Source organism: Geospiza fortis, unplaced genomic scaffold (genome assembly GCF_000277835.1).
Source record: "Geospiza fortis unplaced genomic scaffold, GeoFor_1.0 scaffold7, whole genome shotgun sequence".
Lineage (NCBI taxonomy): Eukaryota > Metazoa > Chordata > Aves > Passeriformes > Thraupidae > Geospiza > Geospiza fortis.
The window spans coordinates 993,113-1,007,095 of record NW_005054344.1 but is presented as its reverse complement, the minus strand read 5'-3'; the positions used below and the strand labels follow the sequence as shown (position 1 = coordinate 1,007,095).

The window sequence follows — 13,983 nt, the reverse complement described above, 5'->3', positions numbered from 1 at the left end:
AAAAACACTAAAACAACCCAATACAGTTTCATGAACTCTAAATCTTTAAGAATTTGCCTAAGACATGGATCTGGTCTTATTTACAGAGTTATCAAACATCATTCCTGTAAGTCAAGGAATAACTAGAACTTTTCAAACTTTGGCAATTGGAATTCCTAGGACTGCAGCAAGATCATTTAATGCCAAACTTGATTTTCAAAGTTGGACAAAGGCAAATAGTAATTTTCACTCCATATATATCAATTAGGACTGACTCTGTATATCTAGGACACAAATTTGTCCTATTTTTCACATGCACTGAAGTATATTAGGAAAAACCAACCAAACAAACAAACAAAAAAAAACCAAAAACAAAACAAAAAAAAAACAAAAAAAAAAAAAAAAAAACAAAAAAACCCCCCACAAAAACAGAAAAACTTCAGGTAATAATCAAAAACCCCAAACAGAAAAAGAAGAAAAAGAAGCCAACAAACCTTTTCTTATAGTTCTGAATTTCTAAAACTGCATCTGTTTAAAATACCATCTTAATTGTTTAAATCAATAGAGTAATTTGGCCTTATAAGATGAAGGAGTTCCAATTAAAAATAAATCTTTCACCTTACCTAAATATTCCTTCCCAAATCTATCTAGTTCTCTAACCAATGGTTCTTGTTACTACATGATGTTCTTTAATTTCTTTTGGCCCAAATGTTTTACTAGTGCAGAAAATTAACATCCTACCTATTACCCTGTAGCCCAATTTCATAAGATTTCAAAATAATAGCCTGTAACTCTGCTGAGATTTTCAGAGCACCACTGCATTACTTCTTTCATACATGTTCTGCCATCATTTGCAGGAGAACTGCCGCCTTCATGGATACCACCCACATCAGCTGCTGGAGTAACTATAACCTGCATTTGCAAAACAAGGGGCTTTTGAAATCAGATCTAAATTCACAATCCTGTTACTAATCTTGAGTACCAAAAAAAAAAGTGATATTCTTATTGTGGAAAAGAGAAACCACCAGGAAATTGACTGATTTTGTTAGGAATTAATGTGGTGTTTGCTTTTCTTTGAATGTTAAGCTTTCATAATGATATAATGAAACATAGATTTTTACTGTTAAAAATAAATATGAGATTTGACAAAATGCATCCAGGACAGTAAAAGAGCTAGTTAATATTATCGTGAGGCTGTTCTCTATCACCTTTGAATGTTTGGAGAAATCAGGAGAGCTCCCTGATGACTGGAAAAAGGCAAATGTCACACTCATCTTCAAAGATAAGAAATAGACTCTGGAGAATTACAGGCATTATCAGTGTTATCTCACTCAATTGGAAATATTAAGGTTTGCATGCAGATGATTAATCCCAGCCTCTGACATCACCAAAAAGTAGCAGCTTGAGTCTGGCAAAACACTACACATTTAAAAAATAAGGGCAGTGTGACATGACAGAAGTCATGAATAAGAGAGACATTTCTGGGACAAGCTCTTATAAATACCAAATAAATTTGTAAAGTTAACAAAAACTGGGAAAATGGGCTAGGGGAAGACAACAGTAGAATATTTTAAGATGAACTAATGTAGTAAAGGGGCAGAACTTGGAAGAAGTTGAGGAGGGAAAAAATAAATGAAATATATGAAAAAGAAAATAATGTCCTCAAGTTTTTTGAGAAACTGTCTGTGCATGATCTGTGTAGCCTGGAGCAGGACAGTGAATCTGTTGCTGACCAACATGTATGTAAGGCCTGCTTCTGTGATCAGGACAAACTTAGTATTGAAGGTGGACAACCCCAACCAAACTAACTGGACAACTACAAACAAATCATCCTAGGAGCTGCGTCCAGACTCATGAAGGACAAGATAATGAGGAGCAGTCAGTACATTTAGTGAGGCAAACTGCGACCAGCCCAGTGAGCTTCCTGTGATGGGATGAATATTTTAGTGGATGGGGAAAGAGGTAGTTTAAGTGCCCTTCATCTTCAGCAAGGTCCTTGACACAATGTCCTATGGCAACCTTGCAGCCAAAACTGGAGGTATGGGCTGCATGCGTGACTTGGAAAGTGGCTGACAAACCTTTTGGTCTGTTCACTGTTTTGAGTCAGCCTTGCTTTGAGTAGGTTGTTGGACTAGATGAGTCTCCCCCAACACAAATTATTCTACAATTTAACAAAAACTGTGAGAGTATCAAATCAAGGGATAAAGTTTACCTTAAAAAATCATTATAAAGAAGTATTTTTAGCATCTCTAAAATTTAAGATGCTGAATTATCATACAGCTGAAAAGTGAATTACAGCTTGAAATGGCTTCAGATTTTGCCAAGTGCAGGTTTTCCTGTCATCTAGTGTCTATTCATTATCTACTCTTTGTTTTACACTTGCTATTTTCAGTAAAATATCGTGTTCCTCCCATGAAACACTAACTAAATAGACATAGATTTCATTGAGTCCAGAAACCTTACAGTTGTAGAAGAAATAGAAGATATTATACACTTCCCTGTTTATTTCAAGATCTGAAATTTTATTTCACACTTCAGACTCATTACGTTCTGTTCCTCTTTTTCATGATTGTGTGAAGCATTAGAAGCAGAATGAAACAAGGCATAGGACGATTAGAATTTGACATTTAACTGCAAAGAGTAGGATAGGTGGGACAGATATCTACAACAAATTACCAGAACACTTGATTGGATTTGCTGTTTTTTATGAGGTTTTAATCTAATAAAAAACATGTGTATGAATAAGAGTGCTTGTAATAAAAGCGTTCAGATAACATCAAGTCACTGCACACTTACATTGTGGAGACTAGGTAAACAAGCAACAGAGTTGACTAAAAGGTATTAAAATTCTGCGACTGCCACAAAGGAAAACAGTTGGTCTTTAGGTGCACCATTTCACACCTAAAAAATTAAAAAAAAAAGTAAAAAAATCTTACTCATGGAAGCAAAGGCTTTCAAGGAACTCCTGTCCACCTTTAGTCTTTAGTTGTGGAAATTATTGTACTTCTTCTGGGGGCAAGCTAGTGTATATCCACAGCTTTCAGCCACCAGACTGTTCTCATTTAGTGGGAGAAAGCTGAGGAACTCACATATCTGAATTTACATGTATATCAAATTAGAAATTCCATGCTGGGTTGCAATAGAGACTATGTCTTCTTAAAGATATATTATCATTTTCTAAGTAAAACAATGTATTCTCTAAGGAAATCTAAAATCCAGCCCAATCCTTTTTCAGTTGGCCTTTTGAAAATTATAAGTCTTGCCATGAAAAATGTCTGATTCAGTTTTCAGTAATTTTTTAGGACATACTGAAGTCACTTAAAGGGTTATAACAATTAAGGATATGAATAGTTTTCAGTTCTGAGAAATTAAAATACCTAAAAAATTACTTTTACTTGAAACTTCATAAGCTTTTGGTGGAGCTCATTAATAGTAAGATTTCTTCTGGAAAAGGGAGAAGTAGTATAGAATAAGAGCATCTAATTTGTCAAATTTCCCTTTTGTTTTTTTGCTTGTGAATTTTGCTTTGCCAGTATGATGTGCTGAAAACTAACTGAATTATTGATAAGTTCTAAACAACTAACTTTGGGAGTTTTTTTTGCAATATACATGACTTACACTGTTTTGCTGATGAGGCTGTCTGGTGTTGAAAGAATGGCAGGATTAAGTGTGAAACCTGAGAAACAGATTTCCTCCACTGTATTTTCCTTAGGTGTGAAATGCAAGTAGGCTTAAGACATGAAATCAAACCTGAGATAGCAAATGTCCCCTCAAAACATTTCTTGTCTTTATTAAGCTAAACAGAAAAAAGAACACTTTCATTTTAGCTGAGCTTGCTGTTAAGAAGGGAAAGAAACAGGAAGAGTGATCCTAAAAGTTCATCATGCTAAAGAGCAGCTTCCATGAATTTAGACGATGATTACAAGAAGAATTTTTTATGCTACATCAGTATTCTGGCAGGAAAAATATTTGCTATACTTCCTCTTTCAAACAGCTGAGTGATAACTTGGGAGGTAAATCTATTTCAAGGCTTTAGCAATTGTAGTCCAAAGACAAATAACAGGACTAGGGCTTACCCAGAGTCTGCAGTACACTAAAATAGCATTATTCTGTCCTGTCACCATTGAGTGCTGAATACCTATTGAAAACCCTCATGCCTCAAATTACAGATTAGAAAGATAAAAACTGGCCTGTCAGATTTAGATAAGAAATCTGATTCTCTGCCCTTTCCATACAACCCATAGCAGAAGTGTACTTCTACATATACTTTTTGGAAAGAGGTCCCCAATGAAATGTTTTAAAAAAAGAATGAGAAAACAAGTATTTATGGCAGGCACAAATTAAAAAAAAAACCAGGTGACAAGACATTAGCAACTCTAACAGCATCAGTACAAGTGAAATAGTGTTGTCAAATGATCAAGAAGAAAATATCACTCATTCTTGTTGAGATTCTGTCTGAAATTAAAGAAGCCAAATGAATGGAAAATAGTCTATCAAATTACATCAAGCTGGATCAAGCAAAAAAAGTGAAGCTGTAGATTACAAGACCTCCTAGCATACCAAACCAAAAATTGGAGAGCATCCTAGAGATAGTTCTTGTTTTTGTACTGTGCATTCCACACGGGACTTGGAGACGAATATTATGAGAGAACTTACCACGACAATGTTTTTATCACAGCTTAATGTTATGACAGTTCAGCACTTAACATTATAGATTTGCTATACAATTTTAGTGATCCCAGCAGTCACTAATCAAAGCAAGTAAATTTAAGAAAAGGTAAAGAATTCTTTACTTCATTAACTTCAAATCCAGAAGGACCCTCTGGATATGGTTTGCTAAAAAACCCAAAAAAAAAAAAAAAAACCCAAAACCAACAATCTCATCAAAATATGAACATAAGAAAGGCTTAATACAGAGGTCTTTGAGATAACATCATCTAAATGTTTTGAAAAACTCTTACAAAATTTCTAAGGATATATCAGATCCATCTTCAAAGAAGACTTAAAGTGTTTATGAAACCCAAGGATGAAATGATGAAAAAAGTAACATTTTATGCAGATGGACTGTGTGCTATATACAGACATGTCAAACATCAGAGAAGGACCCAGAAAGATCCCATAATAACACCTTGTCTATGATTTTAAAGATGAGATGCCCATGCAGAAGACTAAATGTACCTTTATATGCAAGGCTTTATAAAGCCTTGAAGGAAAGGTTTTCTTTCAATAACATCTGTTGATGGCAAGCAATCAGGTCATCATTTTTGGCATTATGATGGAGGGTATGCTTAACATTTGCATGAGCTGACATCAGGCTCCTCAAAGTACAAAATCTTATTCCAGGAAGAACATTGCAAACTTTCACTTTATGATAACATAAAGAATTTCACAGAAAGAAACATCAAGCAAGCGATAAGGAAAACTTCACCCCCATAAGTTCACCTCATAACTAAACTATTTTATTGATATGTGCTTTTCTGAACATGAAAAATAGATTTAAATTGTAGTTTCACTTGGAATTGACCAAGTCTCACTAAAAGAGAAATAGAAGCTTTTGTGAAATATGGGGACTCAAACACATTCCTTTTTAGTCCAGGGATTCTCAATCTAAGGAATCAGGTCATTCTATTAAAATATGGATTTTTCTTTCATGATGAAGAATTCAGCTTGCTCTTCTGGAACAAGCATACATCAATTGTGCTACCATGCCCTGCCCTGAACTGCTGAGGGATGATTGTTAAAAATGACATTTCCTTCCTACCTTTATATGAATTGTTTTACATGCATGGATACCACATGGAATGGTTTCCGTCAATGTGACTATAGGATGAGGAAATATTGATCACAGAAATGCACAAGAAACAAGACTGTGGAGTGACAACAAGATTTAATCATATTTTTCTGTTCAAGAGCATGAAACTGGTTTATTATCTGATGCTATGGCTGCAGGATCTTACTGCAAAAATAGAAGGTATAACGTATTGGGAGACACCAAAATGTGTAACAGTAAGGGACATATGAAAATTATCCACTATTAGAGGACTCTATGAAAAAAGATTGTTGTATCCAAGGTCCTCTACTGTAAGACTTGACACTCATGTGTGCTACTGCATAGGCTTCATCAAGACCACAAGGGCATGTGTAGCAAAATGTCTCAGTAAAATAGGCTGAGACATATGAGATTGCTTTGGCCAGGATCCCTGATCCTGCAGAGTAGGCTGAAACAGGATTACAGTGGTTCCTAAATATAGAAACAGGTTGGAATTATGGAATAAAAGAGTTAGTTTTAGTGGGCAAAATTTAGCTCCTCTGAGCTAAGCTGTGGAAATATAATTAATGATTTTTCAGATGTTCTGTAACAATCTGTGTGTGCCTGAGGGCTTGATGATGAAGACATTGACTAAGATGGGTTTTAGTGTGAAAAAAGATGGGTTTAGTGTGACATTAGGCATTATGCTCATCTTGGCTATATATGGACAATCTTTTGGGTTTTGTTTCTGTTTGTTTGATTTTGGAAGAAGACCACTTGGTCTTTTTGCTTTATCGTTACTTTATGTTTAGTTCAACATAAAAAAGTACTGGATCAAATAAACTTCCTCGAAACCTGGCCCGGATTTTGATGGCTATTTTACAAAAAGAAATTGGTATCACTTTTTGAAGTAATCAACAAATAATTATATGAGTTCAGCAAATGCAGAAGTCATCCTCACAGTAAGCCAAGACTCACAACATCTCACAAGTTTTATAGGTTTATGGATAATTTATTTTACTGATTGAAGTATTTGCTCATTAAACTTTTTTATTCTCAAATTTACATGATAATGATAATTCCTTATATAGCATTTCACAATCGTGATTTTGCTTTTGCTTAAACACTATTCATTAAAAGTGAATTATTCTATCAGAAGAATACAATATTCTTTGAAGGACAACTTTCAAGTGGTGAAAACCATATGCTATAAAGTTATCATAGAATAGGCTTATCAGAATGTAAATACTTTGCTTTCTAAGTCTCACTTGCTTGGAAAATTACCTGCATATTACTGAGTTACAATTCTCAGATTATTTTCTCTATAGTGTAATGCTCCATGGTGTAAAAGTACAATATATCAAAATGTGAGCAGAAGTTACAACCGACCAAAGAATTTTCTATGAAGTGCGTTGTCCTTCCTGGTCCAGTAATATGAAAATTGCAATGTACAATCTCCTAATGGTATGTGATTTAAAACACAATTTGAATGCATGATTAGTAATTATGTGTATATAATTACTTTATTTTTAATATATCCTTAAAATATACATCAAAATATCTAAATATTCCCACTTTTTTATTATATCAGTAAAGCCCATGTTAAGGGGTTTGCTTTAGGTAGTCATTGCCCTTGCCTGGAATGTTTTGACCCACATTAAAACTCAAGTCTTTATAGATTTATAGAAGCAAAATAAGAATCTTTTTCAGTTGCTGCTCCACTATAGTCTATAAAATAAGACAATATTGCTTTTCTGATAAATCCTGCCATTACATTAGTGGGAGGTAGGTGGGTAAGAGTACCAAGATTGCTCTAATAAATCATGGCATATGTTTGTACAAATAAAAGATTGGTATGCTTCCATGCTACTGACTGAAAACTGATGACTAAGTGGAAATGGAATAACCCCTAATTTAGATTCGACTTTCTTATCTTAGCCAATCTTTGGCTTAGATAAAGATTAGTCATCCAGAAAATTTGGGTAAATCTGTTATTTTTTTAAGTCAAAATGCTTTTTTTCACAAATTAGTTCACTAAAACAACAAAAGTATTTATTCCTTTTAAGCCAGAAACTTCCATGACACAATTAATGTTTCCTGTAGCTCAGATTGAGGTGAAAAATTGTTTCAGTCTGGAGAGTCCTTGTTCTACAAATACACATGTAAGTCTCTCAGTGTTGTTAGACATTACAAACATAAAATAGAAAAGATATGTTTTGAGTAGAGGCAAGAGAAACAAAAGATAAAACAGCCTTATTATCACATCAGTTCACTTTGCAGCAAAGGTATATGTTGAACCTCTCTAAAATCTCCCTATATTACCTGCTATTCACCTTGGATATTTTCTACTGGGTAGTTATAATTTAAAAAGCCCCTTCAGGGCTCTTGTGCTTCTCAAAAGGATGTGTAAAAGAGTATGTCTCTGAAAATAAATATCTGCAACCAGCATCTTACCCTAGACTATGGGTCAATATGCACTCACTTGGTATTCAGAGACTGCATCTAATTTAGACCTGAAGGCAACACAGGTGAGTAATATTTGCAGCAACAGAACATGATTCAAGCTACAGAGGAACTAATTTATTAGTTAAAAAGGGCATCAGCTGGAGAACTACAGCATCTCTTGTAGTCTCGGTACTATAATCTTTCCTTTTCCTAAGGATCCAATAATGAAATTCCATGTGTCTTTCATGAAAAAGAACAAAAGTACAAGCCTTAGACCATTTAACTTGTTTTGATAAGATACTTGTCATAAGATACCTGTATAAACCCTGGCTTATATGCACAAATGAAGAAAAAATTCTCAAGTCAAAGAAATTATCCTGGTATAAAAATGTGCATGAAAATGGAAAAAAAATAGACATAATAATTAAGGTATTATAAAATAGAAGGCTATTAACCAAGAATAATCAAAGAGACATTATGATTTAGAAGTTGATATGATAGTTATACCAGAATTTCAGACAGAAGCTGCTGCACATATCTTTATTTTAAAATCTTTATTTATGATTGGGTGAGGGGATGGAGTGTACTCTCAGCAAGTTTGCAGACAACACCAAGCTGGGTGGATGGCACTACAGAGGGGTCTGGACAGACTGGATCAATGGGCTAAGGCCATTGATGAGGTTCAATAAGACCATGTATTGGGTCCTGCACTTGGGTCGCAAGAATCCCATGTAGAGCTACAGAGTGGGGATGATTTCCAGAATGTCTGGAAATCTGCCTGGAGGAAAAGAGTCCAGCAGTGCTGGGTAACAGCAGCTGAACATGAGCTGGCGTGTGCCCAGGTGGCTAAAGAAGGACAATGGCATCCTGGCCTGTATCAGAAACTGTGGCCAGCAGGACCAGGAGAGTGATCATCCTGTTGCACTTGGCATCGGTGAGGCTGCATCTTGAATCCTGTGTTCAGGCTTGGGCTCCTCACTATGAGAAAGGTTACAGCTCATTTCCTCAGCCCACAGCTGCAATGAAGGACTTGCACCATTCATTTTTGAGCAAGCAGGTGTCTAATCCTTCGCTCACCAGAGAAGGATGAAATCACCCTTGGTAAAGTTCACAGACTCATTATTTCCTCAGAATAATTCCTATTCATCCTGTCTCTTTGTCCTGTTTGGAAAGGAAGTGGATATGCACAAATATTCTGTAACTCACAAGTGTGCAAAAAAGGGTGAAAAACTTTTGAGAAGAGTTAATAGTGTGGATGTGTTCCCACAACAAAGAACATAACTTGCAGTTTTGTCCTAGAACAACTTCAATATTTTCTCAACTCCAGCCTGAAGCAATTTACAAAATAATCATTGTGAAGCAGACTCCTGTGCCCTATACTGACCTGTCTCTGTCCTGAGGGCAGGAAAACATGCTATTCCCATGAAGACATAATATTACTTCAAGAAACTACACTGTACTTCACAATAATAGCAATAAATTTCCCAAGCATATTTTTTGTCTTCCTTTACAATCTCTACCCCACAGCTTTTTAAAGTGTGTTGCACTTTATGAAACAGGAAGATTGGAAATCAAACAGCTCATGAAATCCTCTTCCGTCAAGTTGCAGTATCCATGGCACCACCATTACATATCACTGACCACTGCACACTTCAGAGTTGATGGATGAGATCAATAACAGGCCAATAATAATGACCTACAGGAAGTTGGCAAGACTTAGGGTAATGTTTTAGATTTGTACATCTAATTTGAGGAATTTGCTAAACAAAATGCTTTGTAATATACCTACTGAGCCTAATCTTTCGTGGCTTCACCTCAGAGGAAACATTTAGATAGGATACACAGTGAACTGTGTGGCACTCTAAAAAGCTATAAGAATTTACAGGTTCAATTTTAAATTTCAGATACATACACATGAATGGTTTCTGACTCTGATAAAGCTGCATCATTTTGAATGGCGTTAGTCCACAAAAGGCAGGAGCTAATGTAAACAGTTCAGGTGACCATACCATGAAAGAACTAATGTACATTATTAACATAATCTAAATGAAGTTATGCTTTTGTGAGGTACTGAGTACTAGAGTGTATGGTAGTATCAGGCATATACCATGGAATAATGTTTTTCAAATATTCCCTTGTTCAAATAACTTTCCTTATCTGGTTATCATCCAGCCCTCATATTACTAATTTATTCTAATTCAATTTAATAGAAAATTCAGCTATGTTAAACAAGTTTATTTGTACATCTGTAACAGGATTTTCCTGTCCCTTTCCATAACTTGACTGCTGACATAAACTCGTTAGTTCTATTCATTTCAGAATGCAAAGCTCTCAGGACAGAGAAAAAGTAATTTTCATCAAGAAGTTTCACAATAATGCACTGTTTGTGCCTAAGACGTTCTGGGTCAAAATCCCAAGTAAATTTTCTCAGTCACCTACTCATTATTGTGTGGTGACTCTTGCCAATTAGAATAATTCATAGAACCAATTTCCTTAATAAGAAGTACCACTTTTACAAATTCATTATTTTTGCCAAACCGTACTGATAACAACTGTATTTCACACATAAAAAAGAGCAAATTAGGAAGGAAAAAAGAAAATCTCACCTTGCTTATTCTTTATATTCCTTGATATATTAGGAACTGAGGTATGAATATGCTATCAGGACAATGTGCAGAAAAATCAAAGTATTTTAAGATTAAACAGTTGAAACTGAATATTGAGTAAACCATTTCTGTTATTATTAAAATATTCAAACAATCCAAGTAATTATTGGTCACTTAATTTCCTTTGCAACAAATTCACTTCCCTGCTACAGAAAGCACAAAAGTACACAGAGCAGCGCAAAGGCATTTCCTTGTACAAAATGCTTGGCATATTACAGATGCCACAAGAAATACTTTAAAAGTCTAGCAACAGTAATCATAGTAATAACAGATCTATTGCCTTAGGAAAACACAGTTTAAAAAATCTGGTCAGACCAGTGTGTAAGAAGCTGTAAGTAATGCACTGATGGCATTACATGGCCTATTGCTTGGAGAACGCTGCTCCGGGAAACATCTTCTAATAATGCCGTCCCACAGACTGACTTTGCTGCCTTGCTTTTATCACTTGAGTTCTTTTATTTCACTCCTGTATATGACTTTTCCTGATGAAGTTTGAAAGCAATCTCCCCTTGAATACAACTGAAATTATTTAATCTGCTTTTCTCTTGAACCCAAAAGGTAGCAGTTAAAATATAAAACTTAAAATTACTGTTCAACAACTGTGATAAAAGAACAGTCCATGTAACACAAATTCTTCAGTTTCTACAAACAATCAGAAAAATAGATTTCCACAGCCTGCAACACTGAAAATGACCAAGCCATATTGATTCTTTATGGCTTGTTACAGCCAAAACATTGGCTACACCTCACCTTTTCCCGATGTAGCCATTACACTCTTGAGGCTGGAGATGAGCAATACTGTTCAGAGGTGCAGTGAAAGACTTCTGAATCCTACCAAACATCTTTCTGTACTGCACATTACTACTGTATATATTTGACAGTAAGTCTAGTAATGGACTCCAGAGCTTATCATTGACAGCCTACATAGGTAATTAAAAATAGTTTCCAGAGGTAAAAGTTGCATTATGTAACAACTAGATTTTACTTAAGCATTCATGACAAAGCTCTACAAGAGAAAAATATTACTTTTTTTCTTTTGTTTATTTGGAATTCAGATGAACAATGTTTACAGTATTATGTGGGAAACCTGCAATCTTAGTTTTTAATAAGAGACTTCTCTAAATAACACTGTTACAGTTTGATTTGGCATGATTTCAAGGACAAATAAAAGCCATTCTTTTGCTTCTGTATAACATCTGACACATCATTGGGCTATTTTAGATTCATTACATGAAAGATAACCTCATCTATTAGATGAGCCCTCCTATACTACACTAAATTTACTAAACTAGAGTCTATGAAAAAATAGTCATTTTTTCTTCACAAGAGAAATCATGTTCACTACAGTGGAGTTACAAATAAGTATAAAGTTTTCAGAAGTGATCTGTTTAACAAATAAGCAGTTTATAGGGCTAAATATTTTGCAGCACCTAGGTAACATATCATATGTTAAACATTCTGTCATTTCCAAAATCCTGGAAATATGCTGAGATGGAACATCAGCAAACAAACTCACTAGTCCTGCAGGCACCATCGGCAGGGGGTATTTCAAACAGAAGGGGAAGAGAAAGCAGCATTTCAATGGTGTTAACAAATCCTTACCTAGTGGCTGCCCTGCAATGATCCTGGCATTCTCTCCTGCCACCGCGGCCCTGGCATGCCTCTCGCTCATGTACTGTACGAAGGCATAACCTTTATGCACCGAGCAGCCCACGATCTTCCCGTACTTTGCAAAGATTGCTTCGATGTCACCTTTTTTGACAATAGCTGTGTTCAGATTACCGATGAAGACTCTGGAATTGATGGACTTTGGGTCGTTCTTATTGGTGACATTGCTCGTCTGTGTTTTGCCAGTCATGGTTGGATCACTTGGCTTTAAACCTTAAATAAAGAACAAAGAGAATTATGTTTCTAAGCATACAGTTACCCTGACTTTGGATGATTTTTCCAGCAATAATTCACTTTTAATTTTTCACTTTGGGTGAATCTCGACTCAGAAGAAGCAAACTATCGATAAAATCAACATAGCACATTTTAAAATACTGCTGAAAAGTAAAATTTAAACTTATTTTTATAGATGTGGAATATACCAATACATCACTTAATATAATGCTGTGATAGCAGAGCTTTACTGTAATCATATGTGGATTTCTGCTTAGAAATTCAATATTGACTTTTTAAGTACTTAGCCATCTAGAAACTGCAAAGCAAGAGAATGAATCATTATCTACTGTCAATGAAACGAACATTCAAGGCCACGTAGAGAGCAAACTCTTAAAATGAAAAACAACTCTGCTTTTGTTTGATGTCAGTTAGAGCGCATTTCTCACCAGTTAAATATCGCTGTGAGGTGTGCAAGGCAGGTAACATACAATTCTTTACTGCAATCAATATGTTTCTATCAGAACAATTTTCCCTGTAAATTCAGTACCAAAAAAGAAGTGAGAAAAGACAGCAGCTTATGTTCTGAGAATTAAAAAGTAGTAAAATAAACCACTTTAACTCTAGGAACACAGATTTTCTTGCTTCTTTGCTCTTTTATCTGAGGTTACAAGTAGAAATGCATCCTGGTAAATCTCTGATGGGAATAACCACATTATTTCTGGGAAAGATTTGGTAAAAGAAGAAAAAAACCCCAACAGTTCTTGTGTTCATCTCGCCTGACCCCTCTGAAGTGCATGTGATTTTCATAATTTATATGCAAACTCTGCCTGCCAGCAGGTCTCTCTATTTACATATTTACATCAATTTACTTAGATGGAAATGAAATAAAAGAAATTGTCCAACATCTGCACTGTGTTCTCTTTAGCTTTAGTAGACCACAGAAATGTAAAAAATATGCATAGCTTTAAGTAGAGAAAACTTATTTTGTAAGAAAAAGGTCATTTAGGCAGCAGTAAAATATAGGCCATGTCTTACAGCCAAGAACTATGCTACTATTTTTTAACCTGTTCATACTTTTGATTAGATCCGAGTAACAACTCAGGCAAGAAGAGAATCCAGTTATATAATTTTCACAGTTAAAACTCCGTTCATTTTGCAGAATGAGAAGGTACAATAACTTCTATTCCGAGCATCTATATCGGAAGTTTTGTATTTTAAATCAGTAGCTACCATACATGAAGATAGAAAAAGGAACCATTG

The 13,983-nt window shown here is 35.1% G+C and overlaps 1 protein-coding gene across 4 annotated transcripts in view; it reads right to left on the bottom strand.

Moving 5' to 3' along the window:
* Nucleotides 1–13,983, bottom strand: part of RALYL (RALY RNA binding protein like) — a 369,877-nt gene that overhangs the window by 173,465 nt on the left and 182,429 nt on the right. The window contains exons 1-2 of one of the 4 annotated variants that reach the window (XM_031058513.1): nucleotides 13,170–13,306; nucleotides 12,442–12,720 (exon numbers count right to left, since the gene is read on the bottom strand). In XM_031058513.1, coding sequence (XP_030914373.1) covers nucleotides 12,442–12,720; nucleotides 13,170–13,209 — 319 coding nt within the window. In that variant the 5' untranslated portion in view covers nucleotides 13,210–13,306. Of the gene's footprint in view, nucleotides 1–12,441; nucleotides 12,721–13,169; nucleotides 13,307–13,983 lie in introns of those variants that run through there. The other 3 variants (XM_031058510.1, XM_031058512.1, XM_031058511.1) reach the window with 3 other exon arrangements.